The sequence below is a fragment of the Kluyveromyces marxianus genome, chromosome 8 (assembly GCF_001417885.1).
Source record: "Kluyveromyces marxianus DMKU3-1042 DNA, complete genome, chromosome 8".
In the NCBI taxonomy this organism is placed as follows: Eukaryota; Fungi; Ascomycota; class Saccharomycetes; order Saccharomycetales; family Saccharomycetaceae; genus Kluyveromyces; species Kluyveromyces marxianus.
Genome location: NC_036032.1, coordinates 137,968 through 157,292, shown reverse-complemented (window position 1 = coordinate 157,292; position 19,325 = coordinate 137,968). Strand labels below are relative to the sequence as shown.

The following is a 19,325-nucleotide window of genomic DNA, read 5'->3' as shown; positions in this document are numbered from 1 at the left end:
TCTTTCACCTGTTTTCAGTCTCTGAAAAGTACTTTGACTAGTTTTCCAACTTGACACTTGACACTAGATGATAGCTAGCTATATGTATATCTATGTATCCTTTCTTGTTCTATTTCGTCATTCATCGGTATAGTATAAAATGTATTTGGCCATCAATCTTTCACAATATTTTTTTTTTTTTTTTCTTTCCATGCTCGAAGGAAATTTTTCAGATCGTGGAGAGTGACTCATAGCACGTGATGTGGATGGATGGATGTGTTACCCGGGGCAGGCCGGGTAACACACATACATACATGCCTTAACACATACACTACTGCGGACGGGCTGGTTTACTGTCCTATGGCCTGCCATACGGCAGGCCATACGGCAGGCCATACGGGCATTGATGTCGGCTTATATTTATATTTATATATATATATATATATATATATATATATATATATATATACGTGTGTATACACATATGTCATACTACAAAGGTACATCACGTGACCGGGTATTGGTGACTGGCCCCCATGGCCAAGGCCCCGGCTTTCCCCCGGATGCTCTCGATGTGGCCCGCACGCCGCGACCACGTCGAGCAATGGTCCAGCGCGCTCGTCTCGTGCCAGATGTGCGCAAACGTGTTCGTCAACGTCACAAGGTGGCGCACGTACGCTCCCAACCGGTTGCCGTGCATGATCTTGAAATGGCACGTAGAAAATATACCGGGAACTCCACGAGCCCTGTACACCTTCACCTTGAAAAGATCCTCGGACACTGACACTGGCCGTATCACAACGTTCATAAAGTTGAACTGGCTCTTGATTATGTCAAACGGGAACGTGTCCTCGTCCCGCTCGTCCCAGAAGATATTGATGAAATCGTTCCCCACATGCCGCTTCTTCATCGTAAACTCGGGATCCGTATCGTTGTTCGGCATCAACGAGACCGCATGGAACACAATCTGACACTTTTGGTCGTGCCAGATTAACGCATACTCGCCGTCCGTGTCTGCGTCCAACCCACCAAAATAGAACGACCTCTCGTTTTCCCGGAGTTTCACTATGGTCCCCAGCTCGTTGATAAACCATTTGAATTGGGCCCCTCCCTCCTCCTCACCCCCCTCCTGCTGCTTATCATCCCATATGCTATGGCTTAGGATATCTCGCTCGCATTTGTCGCCCTTCCCCATGTACATGAGCCCCACCTTGTGGAACTCAACCACAGGGATCGTATCCAACAACTGAACCGACCTTGCCAGATGTTCATCCTCAATGCGCACCATGTCGCCCAAGGATTTGTTCCCGATGAATTGCGCTGCAATGTACCCCGGTGTGAATATGTTGTTGCCATTCTTCGGGCTACCGGCAGCTGCCTGCTTCCTCAAGCCAAATAGGTCCACAGCAACCGGCTCGCGCTTCACCACGGGGCTCACTCGAAACACAGAGTTACCTGAGGCGCCCCGCATCACAACAAGCGACTCGCCAGTCTCACGGTTCGTCTCAATGCTAACGATCCTCCCGTCATGGTACCAGTACTCATGACTGTACCGTGGATCCCCACCATGTGGCACATCGGTCGTCACGGTCTCCACTCGAAGCTCCAGATCGGTGCTGTTGAAGCGTGTAATAAGATCTTTATACGCCCTTGTATCGTCGCAATCTTCCAGCATGGATAGTTTCCCCAGCAAAAACGGAGCAATCATCGGCCGGTTCTCCAATGAGATCCTGATGAACCAATGTGATATAATGTGGTACGATACCGTGAGATAAAAATGCGCCATCGGTTTTGTGACCTCGAACGCAATTGTAGACGGGAAATACGAGGCCTCTTGCTCATCTCTGTAACCTGCCTTCTTGAAAAATGTTACGTTCTGTTCCTTCTCGGATTCCTGCTTCAAATCCCGAGATACCTCGATCAACTTGAACGCTATAGCGAATACTTTCTTCAATTGGTCGAGCGTCAACGTCGATATGATCGTGGGAGAATCTGATAATGCAATGAAAAATTCCAGGATCGAGGGGATCGCCTGTTTCTTCGTTAAACGAATCGATATGGTATCCAAGAGCGGATTCAAGTACCTTTTAATCGAGGATGGGATCTCGTAGCATGAAATCGTGAAGTTGTGTAATAACGGTATGATAGTTTTCTCGAACGAAGTCTCCAGCACTCCCAACGATAGTTGTATCATCTCATCTGCTTTGCTCTTCCCCAAGTATCTGTAATATGGGAACAATGACGAGCATGTTCTCACAATGGCAAGCTGCACGTCGCTTTTATTTGCTCCACCATTGCTCATTTTAATTGGGGCACCTTCTCTCAACTGGTGCAATATAACATCGTGCAACGTTTCAATGTTCGCTAAATCAGTTTTGAAAAGATCAAAGTTTGCCAATTGAGGACACAAGTGCGACAAGGTATACGTGTACACTTCCCAGTCCAATGGCTTCCGAAGCGTTTCGATCAACAATTCGCTCCACAACGAAATATCAATATATTTCCTCCAATTGCTGTTTCCCTCATTATCAAACCTCTGGTTCAACAAGTTCCCGTCAATATATGGAACAGTATCATCTTCTGGATATTTCCAAAGGAGTTTCTGCTCCTCAGGTATGCTTTGGATATTAGAGTTTCTACGGAATGTTGCAGTTAACCCATCCATATCTATCTCCTCACAAAAGTAAAAGTTCTCATTACGATCCACCCTCATTTTCATTAGCACACGAACAAGAACCATAAGAGCCGACTCGTCCTTGATCTTCACTGCATACTTCCACATAGATATCATGTATGGGAATATGTCCAAATTGCGTTGAAATAGTTTTGCTAATCCTATACTTTGCTCTTCAGCTTTCCACTTGTTCTTGACGTGTTCAATACCGATACTCACTATACTTCTTCTTCTTGGCTCCTTGGGAACAAGATACACCTCCACATATTCCAATAGCGTGTCAGGAGGCAATGATCCCGATATTGCAACAAGAAATTCAACACAAGATGCGAAAACCGGTCGAGATTCTTCTGTTGTCAGTAGCGAAAGTATAGAGTTGATAATAACAATATTCTCCGAGTCTAGCTGAGCACTTTCCAATGACTTGTAAATCCGTGTAATGTATCTAATAATATTCGTCGAAAAATCTTTGCTAGGATCCAATATGCTAATAACCTGTGATAATGCATTCATTGGCAATGGAACATCACAGGAATCGAAATACTTCGTTAACTCTAACAATTGATCTTCAGAAAGAACATCCTTGTGTTCCATGATAAAGGACAAGAATGATACAGAGTCCTTGAACCCATAAATACCATACTTCCCTGAAATTAATCCATCCAACAGTTTGTCATATATGGAAGCAATTGTTAACGGGTTATTCTGTTTTATAGCATCGATATCCAAAACGATTCTTAGCATTTTTAACAAGCACATATTTTCTTCGTTAAACCAAATATAGCCATGATTTTCGGCGTTATTGTTGTTGAAGTGATCATCGTTGATTAACGTCTTGATGCACTCTAGTATTTGCCCATACATCGAGGTACCACGTGTAAATATCTTTGTTAACCAAATGAGCCAGTCCTCTTTATCCTGCTGTGCCAAATCGGTAAGTATGGAAACTGCGCCTCTGAGATTCAGGAACGGCGTGCCAGGGTCCTCTATCATCTGTTTGAGCTGTTCCCAAAACTGGGGCCAATAAGGCGACTCAATTAGAGTATCTAATGTCTTCAAAAGTTGCTGTGTAAGTTTTGCATTCAAGTTGATAGCACCTGTTATCAACTTCACCAAAACTTGCATCGAATCATCAGACATATCTTCTTTACCCTTATGTATCAAAATGTCAACAGTATGCAAACAACTAGCCAACACTTCCCGGTTTGGCGTGTTCTGAGCGCAATTCATAATTGCATCAAACCCACCAATGTAGAACGAGGGCACTCTAAGGCAGTTGTTCAACAACGAGAGAAACGATAAACATACCGGGTAATCAAACTTGGAGAGACTCTTCAAGCACAGCTTCAAGAAATGGTCCAAATTCATCGTCTCCTCCTGTTCTAAAAATTCTATGTCTGTACCCTGATGAGTCAACTCGTTGATACAATCAAATATAAGGTCCAACGAAACTCCAAACGACTTATCATCTAGCGTTATCTTATCGTCCAAATTGCAACATAGATCTATCAACGTGAAGTAGAACATTAACCGCACTGAATTGTCTTGGCCACAATGTGCACAGCATTTGGAAAGTAACACCAAGAGCATCCGAATCTCAGACCCTTCCAAATCCTCCTTCAAAAGTTCCGTTACTTTACCCCATATCAAAGGAACCTCTCGCTTCTCATATTTCTCAATATTCTTAGTGATATTGAGTATATCTCTCCTACGTGTTTTAACGTCCTGAGACTTGTCTAAATGGTCCAGCCATGTCTTATACTCACCCGAAGTTTGTACCCTAAGATCCGAATTGTGCCTCTTTAAAAGTAAAGAAAACTCTCGGAAAACCGAGTTTCGTACGGAATTCCTTCCGTTAGACAACACTGACTCAGACATCAATCACTAACCGTCTCTCTAACTCAAAAGATCAATGAAGAAACCGCTTGTTTCACCTCGCTTATGTGCTTTTTCTTTGTCTCTGTTTTCTCTTAATATCTTTCTTCTCTTTATTTCTGCATGCATCGTTTGTTGCAAGCTTTTTCTATCCAGATAACGTCATATTAAGTATTTAGATGGTGAAAGCCGTTCGTTCGGTCCAAGAAAGATATCGATAAGAGAATGTGTCACATGGTTTGAAACGGCCGAGAAATTGGGTGGTAAAATTGGGGAAGTAGCTAGGTGGAGAATACTACAGTTATGACTGGGGTCTCAACGGTTGGATATACTGTGAATTTTTTTTTTTGTTTATTTTATTCTATTCAAGCGATTCGTATGCGAATGAGTGTATTTGAAGTCTAACTAATTAAATGGTATGTATGTAATATTATGATCGGATAAGAGGGGCATCATATATATTTTTAAATTCAGCACCAGAAGTTCCAGAATTTAATATAAAATGGTTTGGATTTCATGAGCAGATCTTCTGCTTCCTTTTCTTTCTTCAATGTCTCGATATCTATGTCAACTCTTCCTGAATCGACATCAATCTCTGAAAGCTTATTCACCAAGGTGAAGTTACGCTTCCAGATCTTGTGACCAACGTAGCACACGATGAAGATCGGTAGTGATAGGTAACTTTCGAAGAAAGATTTTGCGTCTGCACCGTGTGATCCGGCTGGGAACATCGAGGTCCAGAAAGATGCGATCAAGACAAGTCCGATAACGGCACAGCCGTACCAAGAACCCCATTCGCCGGTCATGGAGACGTACGGCAGTTCTTCTAATGATCTATTTTGTAGTTTCATGGCGTGACGGAATCTTAAGTGGGCAATGTTGATTGCTAGCCAGCAGAACAACGTGGACAAACCGGACAAGGCACTCAACCAGGTGAAAACGTCGTCACGCTTGTCACTGGCTGCGACAAAGGACAATAGACCGATGAACAAAGTAACGGCAATAGCGTACAATGGTCTACCCTTTTTGTCGACGTGTGCCAACGTACGTGGTAGGTTACCGATTTCTGCCATTGACACGATGCATCTGGAACATGCGTACACAGCACTGTTTGCGACAGAAAGCACTGCAATAAGAATGATTGCGTTCATCAAAGAGGGGACACCCTTGATACCACCGTTTTGGATAGCAATGACCAAGGGGGATGCTGCTGCGTCCACTGATGAGGTACCGTTCAACAACAATGGGTCGTTTGAAGGAACTAGACAACCGACCAAAGTCAAGATGATCAAGTAACTGAATGTAATGAGCCAGAATGTTCTCTTAGCAGCCTTTGGCAAGGTGACTCTTGGGTTTCTCGATTCTGCAGCGGAGACACCGACCAATTCAAGTCCCGAGTAAGAGAATGCGGCTGTGATGAACACTGCGGAAAGCCCTTTGAATTGTTGAGACGAGGTTTCGCCCACAAACGCACCTGGATCATGCCAGTACTTACCACCGATAAAGTGATTGTTGGGCCCACCACCACAAATCAACACGATACCCAGGATCGTGAACCCAATGATGGCTAGGATCTTGACCATCGACAACACAAATTCAGTCTCACCAAACGACTTCACGTCCAACATGTTGGCCAACGCAATGGCCACATAAAATATACTCACCCAGGCGTCCGGATTGATGTTCTTGTTCCAGTATCTGATGGTGATGGAGGCTGCACAGAGCTCCAACGGTAGCAAGATGGCCCATTGAGCCAAATAGTTGAAATTGACAGCAAAACCTAGAGATGGCTCCACAAATCTTGTGACGTAAACGTTGAAACCACCGACAACAGGGAAAGTAGCACTTAATTCTCCCAACGCATTCACGATGGTAAAGAGACATGTCGAAATAATGGTCCATGCAATGACTAGAGATGCTGGCCCACCAGTGCTTAGAGAACTACCAGAATTAACGAACAAACCAGTACCAATAGCACCACCCACCGCAAGTGTCAAAAGATGACGAATGGAAAGGTCTTTGTTCAACTTAGAGTCCTTGGTGTTGAAAATAGCCTTTTCCACATCGTTCATGTCCTCATAACGTTTTTGAGGAACTGCCGACTTTGGGCTAGTTTCCTTGTCTTCCACAGACCATGATTCCTCCTTCGAGAAACTCTGCATACTAATGTCTTGCAAAGGAATCTTGTCCTGCGATTTATCTATCATTTTCTAAGACTAGAGTTGGCTTGGGCTTGGTATATATGGTCTTCTTCACTCTACTTGCTGGAACACCTTTATTTCTAAAATGAACGAAACGAGCCAGCGCAACTGACATTATTACGCATGCATATATTCTTCTGTATATATATAATAGTATATACCATTGGAAATTCACGAGACAAGCCAATTTGCCAGGCGGATGGATGCGTGCTCGTATGAGTAATATTTTCTTGGTTTTTTTGTGGGTCCCATAGTCAGACAATGAACCTATGTTTATACTTTCGTTGTTTCTTGTTTCTTGTTTCTTGTGTGGCTCGAAAAGGCTCTTGGCATATACTCGGAGCCCATCTTTCACAGGGTTTACGGCAACTTTGGCCGAAGAACAGCGAAAAAGAAACGATAAAGAAGAAAAGGGTCTTCCGTTTTAGGAAAGATCGTCCCTGACACATAGTATACACGTGACCTAAAATACAGTACCGGCTGGTATAACCGAAAAAAGCAATTACGGTATGTTTTCTTTTTTTTGGCTTTCCGGTCTACGGGAGATTCTGGGATGGGAGGTATTCTGGGAGGTATTCTGGGAGGCATTCTGGGCTCGAGAGAACAAACAAGTCGTTTTAAAACAATTACACACACATAACGTATACGTGCTGAAAATATAAAATAAAAAATTTGGTTATCTATATCAGTCATTTTTCCTGCACAGAGGGATGTATTCTGTGGAAACCGAAAAAAAACAAGGCAGAGGGTTATCCATCCTTTGCTGAAGTGTAGTAGTAGTAGTAGTAGCGATTCTTTTATTCCTCAAGAACTAAAATGGGATAAAGAACGTTTAATTTTTTTTTTCTCTTTTTTTTTTCTTCTTTTAATATAGTCTGACACTAGGCATCAAGCTTGAAGTGTATTAAATGACGAACGGGTTGATATTGGATTCTATTACGGGGGGTATCACCTCTTTATCATGGGGAGGAGCAAGCTTAAACGTGTAAGCTTAGACGTATGTGTTTTTTTTTATTTTATTTTTATTTTATCTTTTCTTGGATTAGATTTGGAACCTTTTCTACGGCATGTTCTGTTGCGACACACTAGTAAAAGGGTACAATTTAAATAGCCAAAGAAGCGACCAAACATAGAACGGCAAGCAAACCGTTAGTGGATGTTAGGAATTGGGCCTGGGCACCGCCTTCATAGGTGTGGATGCTTTGGGAGTTGGTGCCGTTTGCAGAAGCGGTTGCTTGGACCTGGCCGTCGGTGATTTGGGACACTAGGGTTGAGGATCCTACAGGAGCTGGGGTAGTTGGCGCAGCTGGGGAAGCTGGGGTACCTGTGGTAGCTTGGATTTGGCCATCACCAATTTGAGACACTGGGGCGACGTCTCTCTTGACCACGACGGAGGTTGTGTTTAGTGGGAGAGGAACAGTTCCGTTAAGGGCTGGGGTTGGAAGAGTAGCGTTTAGGGCTGGGGTTGGTAGAGTACCGTTTAGAGCAGAGGTAGCGTTGTAAGTTGGAGGTAGGAGGGTTGTGTTGTATGCTGGGGTAGGCACAGTGGCGGTAGTGTTGTACTTGAAGAATGGAGTGTTACCACGGGTGAATGTTTGCGCTGGGGCGGTGGTTGGAGCGTAGGACTCTGCGGTGGTTGGAGCGAAAGACTCGGATGGGGAAGTAGTTGGAGCGTAAGATTCCTGTGGGGCGCCAGTGTCAGCTGGGGCAGTGGTTGGGGCGTAGGATTCCTCTGGAGAAGTAGTTGGAGCGTAGGATTCTTGTGGGGCACCAGTGTCAGCTGGGGCAGTGGTTGGGACGGAAGTTTCCTCTGGAGAAGTAGTTGGAGCATAAGATTCTTCTGGGGCAGAGGTAGAAGCAGAAGAAGTTTCTTCTGGAGAAGTAGTTGGGGCGTAGGATTCAGCTGCGGCAGCATCGTCAGCTGGGGATGTAGTTGGAGCGAAAGATTCTTGTGGAGAAGAAACAGCTGGAGAAGAAACAGAAGTGTCAGCTGGGGAAGTTGTTGGAGCGAAGGATTCCTGTGGAGCAGAAACAGCAGAGGAAGAAGAAGAGGAAGTGGTTAAAACATATGTGGTAGAACTCTTCTTCTTTGGCAAAGTGGTAGGAGCAAAAGTTTCCGTTTGCAATACAGATCTGGTGCTGTTTAGGTAAAGAGCTGGAGCAGACGCAGAAACAGAAGCAGAAACAGAGTCAATACTGGAATTGCTGCCGCTTGGAGAACCAAACCCTAACGTAGTGTTAGCGAAAGGCCCAGCTTGAGCGTTTGCAACTCCGGAAATTGCAATAAAAGACAAAACAATTTGGTTAATCATGATTATAAGACCTGTGGTATTATTATTTTTTTTTCTAAAACTAATTTCCAATAGTCTAGCGAGCGTCAGCGTTTAAAATAAATTTACTTACTTTGCTGTATCACCAGAAACAAGAAGAACCAGGATGTGTCCAAAGTCATCATCATCACTTCCCTCTCTCCCCACAATATGATCCCTCTTATATACCAAATAGCCAGTCACTCCTCTGTCTCCCAAAAGAAATATTGATAACGAGTGTTTGACATTTCACAACTAAGAATGCTAGCCACTCTGCTCGAGGGTTCCTACACAATGTTTCGCGGCAGTACAAACCTATACTACTGTACTACACTGGCTACCCACATCGATTACATAAAAGCCAGGTAAAGCCCAGGTAAAGCCCAGGTAAATGCCGAGTAAATGCCGCGCCGAATACCGCGCGTTACCATTTTCGTTCGTTCACATTTGGCGGAACTGCCAGGAAAACCTGCGTTGTAGGGCTTCCTGTGGACAAAAAAAAAAAAAAAACAAACAAAAACACACAACAAAGCTTATTTACTTCTTATTTTTGTCCCATTGTAACGCAGGTACCAACCACCGCTACCACACTATGCTGCATTACAAATGCAAGAACACACCTAAAGCGGAACAAGAAAAGCATGAAAGCATGAAATAATGTGGAAAAGCATCGCGTCCGGATATTAGCCTGGTCACACCCCAGTCAGGTGCGCATGAACTCGCCCAGTTCTTCGCGTCCGTTCTTCCAAAGGCCTATCCACCCAAACTCCCTCCACAAAACGAAGCAAAACAATGAGGAAAAAAACTGTGGCAACGCCGTACCTTATTGATCTAGACCTCTTACCAAACCTCTGTGTCATCATGCTTAAGTAATCGGAATGACACTTGTAACAACCGCATTTCTTTTTTCTCGCACTTTTTTTTTCGCTCCCTCTCTTTTTTCGTTTCTTTCGCCGCCACTCACACCCACACACCGCGCTCAAGCCTAAGCCCACGCCCACAATCCACCACAAATATCACCACGGCGTTCCTCTCTTCCCACTTGCCTTCTCTTCTCTTCTCGTGTCTGCGTGTCTGTCGCCCCTAAGACTCGTCTACCGAACCTGCAGGGGGAGTTGCGGCGGCGGAGAAAGGCCAGGGAAATTGAGGGGAAGGAAAATAATAATAATAATAATACAATTCTCCTCGCGCGCGGGAATGGCATCTGTGGCACCGTGGCACCGTGGCACCGTGGCACCGTGGCACCATTTGCGTATCACGTGCCCATAGTCACTAGGTACGGGCGAACTTCCCGTCGTTTCTTTCCTCCCAACGGTAGCACCAGCACGGATTCTGCCATGCTTCGACGAAGCAACTCCATGTCCATCCAATTCCACACAGGAAAGAGTATGTTATATAGATAGACAGTGGTATGCTAGAGTTGGTGTAACCAATTGGAATTGGCATTGGCAATTGACAATTGTATCTTGGTTTTAGAATCACTCACACAACCCAGTATATTATCATACTACAAAAGCAAAGAAAGATGTCTGAAACAATTGAAGGTAACGTCCAAATTTTGAGATTGTCTCCAGGTGATGGCACCAACTTCCCAAAGCCAGGTGATTTGGTGACCATTCACTACACCGGTACCTTGGAAAACGGTCAGAAATTCGATTCCTCTGTTGACAGAGGTTCCCCATTCCAATGTAACATTGGTGTTGGCCAAGTTATCAAGGGTTGGGATGCAGCTATTCCAAAGTTGTCTGTTGGTGAAAAGGCCAGACTAACTATTCCAGGTCCATATGCTTATGGTCCACGTGGATTCCCAGGTTTGATTCCACCAAACGCTACTCTAGTGTTTGACGTTGAATTGTTGAAGATCAACTAAATAAAAGAGGGTGGCTAGAATTTAGTACTGTGTATATGCATAATTATGTAGCTCTCGACAAGTTCGAATCGATATTGTTGCTAATATTAGGTGTTTGCTGTTGGGTTTGGGCCTGTGATTAGGCCGTCTGTGTTTTGGGTTTATTATCTGTTTAAAACAAATAACCAAGTATCCAAGTAACCAAGTAACCAACTACTACCATCTTTACTGACCCAGAAGAATGGCCATAAAAGGGGCAAACAGGCAACGGAGCAGTTGGAAACCATGAGTATGACAGACTTGACAGGGATTGTAAGCGGTCTTCCCGCGGATTTACAAGATAAAGTGCGCGATTGGCTAAGGTTCGACGATGTAAAGGAGACTAGGGACGAGATTATTGGATTGTGCGTCCAGGGGAACGTCGAAGAATTGCACAAGAGGCTAGACACGCGGATTGCGTTTGGTACTGCTGGGCTCAGGGGCCGTATGGAGGCCGGTTTCAGCAGGATGAATGCGTTGACGGTGAAACAGGCATCGCAAGGTTTAGCGAAATATATCAAGGCCCAATTCCCGGAGAACTTGACTTGTGTGGTCGGCCACGACCACAGGTTTAACTCGAAGCTATTTGCCAGGACCACGATCGATGTGTTCTTGCAGCTAGGGTTCAAAGTGTACGATTTGAATGTGGTGGTCGGAAAGGAAGAAGATTCGTATGTGCACACTCCGTTGGTTCCATTCACCGTTAATGCGAAAGGGGCTTCGGTAGGCATCATGATTACCGCGAGCCACAACCCCAAGATGGACAATGGCTACAAAGTGTACTATGCGAACGGATGCCAGATCATTCCTCCACATGACTCGTTAATTGCGCAGTCAATTGCCGAGAACTTGGAACCGTTCCAATCGCCCAAGACCGGGACCGTAGTCGATTGCAAGAAAGAAATGACAGCAGCGTACATCAAGGCTATCCGCGAGAAGTTGGTCCATGATGACCTCCAGAATACTGCTGCCGCTGGTGGGCCCTGGTTCATTTACACGCCAATGCACGGTGTCGGGTTCGAGATATTCGAACAAATCGCAAAGCAAGCAATGTCTCTAGAAGAAAACAGGGACTATGTGGTCGTGCAGGAGCAGAAGTACCCTGACCCCGCGTTTCCCACCGTCCCATTCCCGAACCCAGAAGAAAGAGGTGCCTTGGACTTGGCCATCGAATACGGCAAGGCCGAGTCCCACTCTGGCGCCGACTTGATTATCGCAAACGACCCGGACGCCGATAGATTCAGCGTCGCCGTGAGAGACAAAGCCTCATCCACATGGAGACAGCTCACAGGTAACGAAATAGGGTTCCTATTCGCATTCTACGAGTTCGAAAAGTACAAGGCAAGCAACATACAAGAGCCTTTGGCCATGATAAACTCAACCGTGTCCTCCCAGATGATAAAACGCATGGCCGAAATAGAAGGCTTCCACTACGAAGATACCCTCACAGGCTTCAAATGGCTAGGCAACAGAGCCCTACAGCTAGAAAACGAAAACTACTACGTCCCATTCGCATACGAGGAAGCCATCGGCTACATGTTCTCCTCTGTCGTCCACGATAAAGACGGCATAGCTGCTGCCGTAGTTTTCCTCCAGGCATACTCAAAATGGCGCCAGTCGGGCATAGAACCACTCCAGATCCTCAAGCAAGCCTCCGAAAAATACGGCCACTTCAAAGAATTCAACGGCTACTACACAGTCCCAGACACTTCTCTCACCAAGAAGGTCTTTGACACAATAAGATCAATCGAGTCCCCATTCCCAACAAAACTCGGCACCAAATTCAAAATCGAAAAATTCAGAGACTTGACCACGGGCTACCAATCTGACACCCCAGACCACGTCCCATTGCTAGCTACAGACCCAAACTCCCAAATGATCACTTGCGAAATGGTCCTTGTCGAACAGCCAACCTCCAGAGTAAGATTTACCATCAGAGGTTCTGGAACAGAACCAAAGCTCAAAGTCTACATTGAAGCTCGCACCACCACAGAACAGGCCTCTATAGCACTCGCAAAGTTTACCTGGGACGTGCTCAAGCAAGAGTGGTTCAAACCAGAGTTCACAGGCCTTGTCACGCCCTTCTAGAGCCAGCCACGTGAATAAAACGTGTCTCACACGTGACTCACGCTATGGTTTACCGTGTGTGCTTTTTTTTTTCTTCACTATTTTTTTTCCCCTCCATTAAAAGTTGTTTAGTTAGTCATTGGAAGGAAAAAAAAAATTTTGGGCAAGCGACAGGCTCTATATAAAAGGTGCAAAAAGGTGATGCGATGATCTGCATTTGAAGACGAAATGGCTGACACATAGAAGGTTTAAAAGGAGTATTGGGAAGTTAATACGTACGTCTAGTAAGTGTGAAGTAGAGTAGAGTAGAGTGGGAAAAAAGAAAAATTTAAACATGAGAATTCCTATTAAACAGTATATGAAAGAAAACCCTGATGTGGTTTTAGTTATGGACGGTGGTCAGGGCACAGAGTTGGAAAACAGAGGTATTGATGTGGCCAACCCAGTATGGTCTACTGTTCCTTTCATCAATGAGTCGTTTTGGTGTGATAACTCGTCGAGAGACAGGGTTATTGTGAAGCAAATGTTCGAGGAATTCATTGAAGCAGGTTCGGACATCTTGATGACGATCACTTACCAGACAAGTTTCAAATCAGTGAGCGAGAATACGCCATTAAAGAGTTTGGAGGAGTACAATGGGTTGTTGGACCGTATTGTGTCATTTTCTAGAGGGTGTGTTGGTGAGGATAAGTATTTGATTGGGTGTATTGGTGCGTGGGGTGCGCATGTGTGTTCGGAGTTCACTGGTGATTACGGTCCACATCCAGAGGAGATCGACTACCTAGAGTACTTCAAGCCGCAGCTCGAGAATTTTGTGCATTCGTCTGATATCGATATCATTGGGTTTGAGACGATTCCTAACATCCACGAGGTGAGGGCGATTCTATCGTGGGACGAAAGCGTGCTTTCGAAGCCATTTTACATTGGTCTTTCTGTGCACGAGTACGGTGTGTTGAGAGACGGGACGTCATTGCAGCAGGTGGCCGATCTGATCCATGGTTTGCGTGATGAGGGTAAGTTGAACCCTAACTTGGTGAGCATTGGGATCAACTGCTGTGCGTTCAACCAATCTCCTATGATTTTGGAATCATTGCATAACTCTTGTCCGGAACTACCACTAGTGGTGTATCCTAACAGCGGTGAAATCTACGATACCGTGAAGAAAGTCTGGCTCAAGAATGAAAACCAGACCAGCACCTGGGACGACGTTGTGAAGTCGTACATTGAAAACGGGGCGCGGATCGTTGGGGGCTGTTGCAGAACCACGGTCAGTGATATCAAGGAAGTTCGCGCTGCTGTCGACAAGTACGCAAAGGCCACCGTTAAGCATTGAACAAAATAAAAATAAAAATAAAAATAAAAATATGCAGCAAATATATGTACTTATATATACGTAAATTTAGGCAACTAACGTGTCACATCTGCATTTACTCAATCGTTTGCCCCCACTGCTGCACCACGCTTCACTCGCATTCTTGTGCCCCATTATTGCTCTTCTCTTTTCATGATGAAAAAACCTTTAAAGGCCTAGAAAAATAATGATGTTCGATTTACTTTCACTTTTAGGCAACTTATACTGGTACTTGAAAGAAGATCTACCTGGGAAAAGAGCTGGAAAAGAGCCGTAAGGGATATCATCGGATAGCTGCTGGTGTTGGAATTGACAAGAAGTGTCATTTGGAAATTTTGTGGCTCTTAATTGGGGGTTTGATTTGGAGTAGTAGCTGTGGATTTTCCTTTTACGTGTTTTTATACATCTATTTGATTGACTCTCTAGTGGTTTAAGAACCGAAGCTTTGTAATGGCTATTTTTGTTAAAGACAAGGTTCTTGAACTTCCCAGACATCGGGATAGCAAGGAACCGTCACATTTCCGTCCAAAGAATGGATTTGGTGGGTTTAAAGGACTTAAGTACACGAAGAAAGATCTGTTTCGGAAGCGTAACGTGCTTACAGGGATTCTAGGATTCGTTTCGTTGTATACGTTGTTTGTGCTGTTGTTCCGGGAGAATTATGGGACATTCAATGTATCTGGTCTTAATCCTATGTCGCTTGAAGATCAAGAGTACTATGATTACGATTTCAAAGGATTAGATCCGAATACAATCAAGAAGTTTGACGAAGGAGTTTCTCATTATATAATATCGAAGGGCGGTATGGAAGCGCTTTCGCCAGAGGATAAAGAACTTTATGAGCAAGAAGTGGAGATGTTGATTGCATCCACTACGGATGTGTATGATTTGAGCGAGTATTCTGGACATAAGGATGGAGCACCACAGAGAGATCATGTTTTACTATGTGTTCCATTGAGAGACGCAGCTCCAATGCTACCGTTACTATTCAAGAACTTGATGAATTTGACATATCCTCACGAATTGATAGATATTGCGTTCTTGGTTAGTGACTGTACTGATGCGGGACATACGATGAACTCTCTCATTGAGTTTTCTAAGGAGTTGCAGAACGGGACTTTGTCCAAGACTCTAGAAGCATTTGAGTCCGAGCAAGACAAGAAGAACTCGGCGGATAAACTGTATTTGAAGTATATGAAGAAAGAGTACTTGGATATGGTGAAGACTGCGTTTAGCCCACCATTCCACGATATGTACGACAAACCTTTCCGCTCAATTCAAATCTTTGAGAAAGATTTTGGTCAACAGATCGGCCAAGGTTTCAGCGATAGACATGCTGTGAAGGTTCAAGGTGTGAGAAGAAAGCTAATGGGACGTGCAAGAAACTGGTTAACCGCGAATGCACTAAAACCTTATCACTCTTGGGTTTATTGGAGAGATGTCGATGTCGAATTGTGCCCCGGCAGTGTTATTGAAGACCTGATGAAATTCGACTATGATGTTATGGTTCCAAACGTTTGGAGACCATTGCCAACTTTCCTAGGTGGAGAACAAGCATATGATCTAAACTCGTGGATGGAATCCAATGAAGCGCTAAAATTAGCGAAAACGTTAGACGAGGATGACGTTATCGTAGAAGGGTATGCGGAATATCCAACTTGGAGAGTTCATTTGGGCTACCTCAGAAATGAGAATGGTAATCCAAACGAACTACTTGATTTGGATGGTGTTGGTGGTGTTTCTATCTTGGCAAGAGCCCATTTGTTCCGTAAAGGTATTCATTTCCCAGCTTTCACTTTTGAAAATCATGCAGAAACGGAGGCCTTTGGTAAGATGGCCAAAAAGATGGGTTTCAGAGTCGGTGGTCTACCTCATTACACTCTATGGCACATATATGAACCTAGTGATGATGACTTAAGGGAGATTGCAAAACTGGAGAGGGAGAATAAACGTGATTGATTTATCGATTGGTTTGTTTGCTGATTTGATATATACATATGTATATCGCTCAATTCTCTTCTCATTACAACCATAACATAATTTCCAATAGAATTCAAAATAAGCCCAAGGAGAGGACACAACTCAGAAGGAAACAAAAAAATAAAATAGATTAGGTGTACAGATATTATAAATTTAGAAAACACATGGGGTTGCTAAATACCCAAGAATGATAGAGAGATACCATTGTAAGTTTATCTTCGAATAAAAACAACTACCATTTGACACGAATGAAAGAAAAAAAAAAAAAATTTGAGAATAGTAATAAAACAAATGGGAAGGGATCATCTCGTCCACTGCTGTTGTTATCTTACATATATTTACTATCGTATATTTAAACATGGCCTAGTGTAAGGAATTGCCATTTATTGATATTCATGATTATTATTTTTGGTTGAAAATATGGTACATAGAGGTTGTTTAAGAGGTATATAGTTTGGGGTTCAGAATAATATGGTATCTTCACTAATATCCCATCGTTTTTGAATTTTAAGACTATCATTAGTATTCTTATTGATGTATAAAAGTTCATAGTTAATTTTAGTTTAATCTATTTTATGTTACAAGTTTTTGATTCAGGGTCTGCCATATGCGTAAATACAACGTTATGCAAAGTATTTTTTTATTTTTCTCTTAAGTGATTTCTCAGAGAAATGCAAAATGAGAGGGTACATGAGGACTCCATTTACTTCGTTGTGTTTTATTTTGTTTTGTTTTGTTCCCGCCTGATTTATATGCTGTTTTAGAAAGCGAGGAGGAATAAGGCAAGACAACCTATCAAAAATGACTTGGGGTTTTCGTTTGCAGATCCAGAACCCTTCGAAGATGAGGTGGATGTAGATGCGGATGTGGAGTTCTTTCTTGAAGTAGCAGTGGAACTTGCAATGGAGGACAACGTTGTTTTAGTAGAATTTATATTGTTGTCTCCCGATGTGTTTGAAACACCATTGGAGTATGGAACCAGGATTGCATTTTCATTGACGTTGGCTAAACCGAACAATTGTTTCTCAACATCGAAAACGGCATATTTATTCTTTAGGAAAACGTCACCCAAGATCCACGATTTGTCGATATTTGCACCTTGAATGTTTGAAACACAGTACCCTTGATAATATGAATCACTGGAATAAGGTTCTCCTAAATAATCTTTCGGGGAGATACTCCATTTAACACCATTCAATTCCAAAAAGATATCCATTGTGGAGTTGCAAAAGATTGCAAAATTGGTACCATCCGAAACAGACTTAGGGAAGAATGTATGCAAGTCTAGTGCATCCTGTGTAGGTAAGATTAGTAACGTGGTTCCACTATCTACAATTCCCGATCTTGTATTACGAGACTGTGATCCAGTCACATTTTCAGCAATAGAGAAGTTCACGAGTTGAGAGCCCACATACACACTATCGATTTTCATTTGCCAGTAATGGTTATCATTCTGTAATAAAGGAGTGTAAGACACTTCGCCGGAGTATAAATTGTCTTGCAAGTCTCCAATCACAAACACTCCGCTATTTTTTGTCAGCGCCGTATTATCGTTAGAGTCTGGCGATGTAGAATTATCTGCTGCATTAACTGGACCAATTATCATTGAGAACTTCTCCGTAGATATAGCATGAGAATCGCTCAGGATAGAAATGATACTTTCAATATTTTGTGAGTTATTTGATGGTAATCCGAAAATCCCGCTAACTGGATAATTCATGAAAAGTCCAGGAACCTGGTCAGCAACACCAAAGGTGAAATTCTGCGTTGTGGCCAGCTTGTTAACAATAATTCTATCTTCATAAACATCTCCGGATGCAACACCAGAGCTGTACGTCAGCGAGAAAGTTTGGTCGCCGTTAGCTTTGTTAACGTTCTTGGTAGCGAAAAGCTTCTTCGAAGAACATGAATCAGACTTACATGAGTCACCATAAACCCATAGGTAAGCAGATCCAGAATCTATAACCAATGGGTATTCCTCGTCCCCAATCGTGACATTGACAAAGTATGAAAGATTGTTTTCATCTGTAGACAGGATTGACATACCAGGTTTAAGTGGGATTTCCACTCTTCCTGACTCTTGTGAGAATCTAGATTGTGGCTCTGATTCGGGCAATGAACTGTCATCATCTCCCTTGTTTATATGTGCCAATTGAGCCGCGTAACCGGTATTTTTTATTTCTACTTCAAATGAAGACTTCGGCTTTAAATATCGATCCTTCGAGCATGGATAAAAAGCATTAGCACATATCGAGTAAAACGTAAGAAATATAAACAAAATCACACGTAATGGACCGCGTGATAAGTGGCCACTAGTCATTGTAGCACGAATATTCAACCACAATACAGAAAGCCTTTAATGGAAAAAATAGAGAGAAATATTATAGTATTAACAATTGAAAGCAAATGAAACAAAAAGGCAAGTGATACCTTTGGGACCCCACTAGAAAAACACAAAAAACAATGCCAACTCTATTGAAAGGGATACGTTAGAACTGTTACCACTAACAAAGAATGTTCAATAATACAATGCAATGAAATGAAGGAATAAACGAATGAATAAAGGAAAAAGAAGAAAGAAAAAAAAAACCACCAGAATAGTGTTGATCTATAGTTTTCTTATATCCTATAATAAACCCACCTTTGAAAGCACTTTAAAAACCTTAAACCGACTTATGGAATGAATGGTATTGGTGTCTATTTATTATTTATTATTTATTGTTATGGTTTTGTTATTGTTTACTTGAAAACACCATTAAATTATATTCTTTTAATTTTTCTGTCTAGAAAGATTAAAGATCCTAAAATGGAACAATTTCCCAATAAAGTAATAGCCCAATTAGTTCATCATTATTCACGTGTCTCTAACATCATATACAGGATACCAAGATGGTACATGGCAAGGCAAGGCTTCAAGAGGCAAGGCTTGGACCATTGACGCGGATTGATGTTTGTATGTGGAGGTGCTTTATTAAGAATGTTTCAAGGTCACATGCACTAT

General features: G+C 43.0%; 8 protein-coding genes across 8 annotated transcripts; 4 read left to right on the top strand and 4 right to left on the bottom strand.

Moving 5' to 3' along the window:
- Positions 1-484: 484 nt before the first annotated feature.
- tsc2 (uncharacterized protein) lies at positions 485-4,531 on the bottom strand (the record flags this gene model as incomplete). The annotated part of the gene is made up of 1 exon (XM_022821787.1): positions 485-4,531. One exon carries the CDS (start codon positions 4,529-4,531, stop codon positions 485-487), a length of 4,047 nt encoding a protein of 1,348 aa, XP_022678113.1.
- Positions 4,532-4,998: 467 nt separating this feature from the next.
- HIP1 (histidine permease) lies at positions 4,999-6,735 on the bottom strand (the record flags this gene model as incomplete). Its single annotated transcript, XM_022821786.1, has 1 exon — positions 4,999-6,735. The coding sequence occupies one exon, from the start codon at positions 6,733-6,735 to the stop codon at positions 4,999-5,001; it is 1,737 nt and encodes a 578-aa protein (XP_022678112.1).
- Positions 6,736-7,832: 1,097 nt separating this feature from the next.
- Positions 7,833-9,041, bottom strand: KLMA_80053 (DNA-directed RNA polymerase II subunit RPB1; the record flags this gene model as incomplete). The annotated part of the gene is made up of 1 exon (XM_022821785.1): positions 7,833-9,041. The coding sequence occupies one exon, from the start codon at positions 9,039-9,041 to the stop codon at positions 7,833-7,835; it is 1,209 nt and encodes a 402-aa protein (XP_022678111.1).
- Positions 9,042-10,563: 1,522 nt separating this feature from the next.
- FPR1 (peptidylprolyl isomerase FPR1) lies at positions 10,564-10,908 on the top strand (the record flags this gene model as incomplete). The annotated part of the gene is made up of 1 exon (XM_022821783.1): positions 10,564-10,908. One exon carries the CDS (start codon positions 10,564-10,566, stop codon positions 10,906-10,908), a length of 345 nt encoding a protein of 114 aa, XP_022678110.1.
- Positions 10,909-11,172: 264 nt separating this feature from the next.
- Positions 11,173-13,014, top strand: PRM15 (phosphoribomutase PRM15; the record flags this gene model as incomplete). Its single annotated transcript, XM_022821782.1, has 1 exon — positions 11,173-13,014. One exon carries the CDS (start codon positions 11,173-11,175, stop codon positions 13,012-13,014), a length of 1,842 nt encoding a protein of 613 aa, XP_022678109.1.
- A 313-nt stretch (positions 13,015-13,327) lies between these two features.
- Positions 13,328-14,326, top strand: SAM4 (homocysteine S-methyltransferase family protein; the record flags this gene model as incomplete). Its single annotated transcript, XM_022821781.1, has 1 exon — positions 13,328-14,326. One exon carries the CDS (start codon positions 13,328-13,330, stop codon positions 14,324-14,326), a length of 999 nt encoding a protein of 332 aa, XP_022678108.1.
- A 468-nt stretch (positions 14,327-14,794) lies between these two features.
- On the top strand, positions 14,795-16,303 carry VAN1 (Van1p; the record flags this gene model as incomplete). Its single annotated transcript, XM_022821780.1, has 1 exon — positions 14,795-16,303. One exon carries the CDS (start codon positions 14,795-14,797, stop codon positions 16,301-16,303), a length of 1,509 nt encoding a protein of 502 aa, XP_022678107.1.
- A 781-nt stretch (positions 16,304-17,084) lies between these two features.
- Positions 17,085-18,644, bottom strand: CTSD (pepsin-like aspartic protease; the record flags this gene model as incomplete). The annotated part of the gene is made up of 1 exon (XM_022821779.1): positions 17,085-18,644. The coding sequence occupies one exon, from the start codon at positions 18,642-18,644 to the stop codon at positions 17,085-17,087; it is 1,560 nt and encodes a 519-aa protein (XP_022678106.1).
- Between the last annotated feature and the right edge of the window lie 681 nt (positions 18,645-19,325).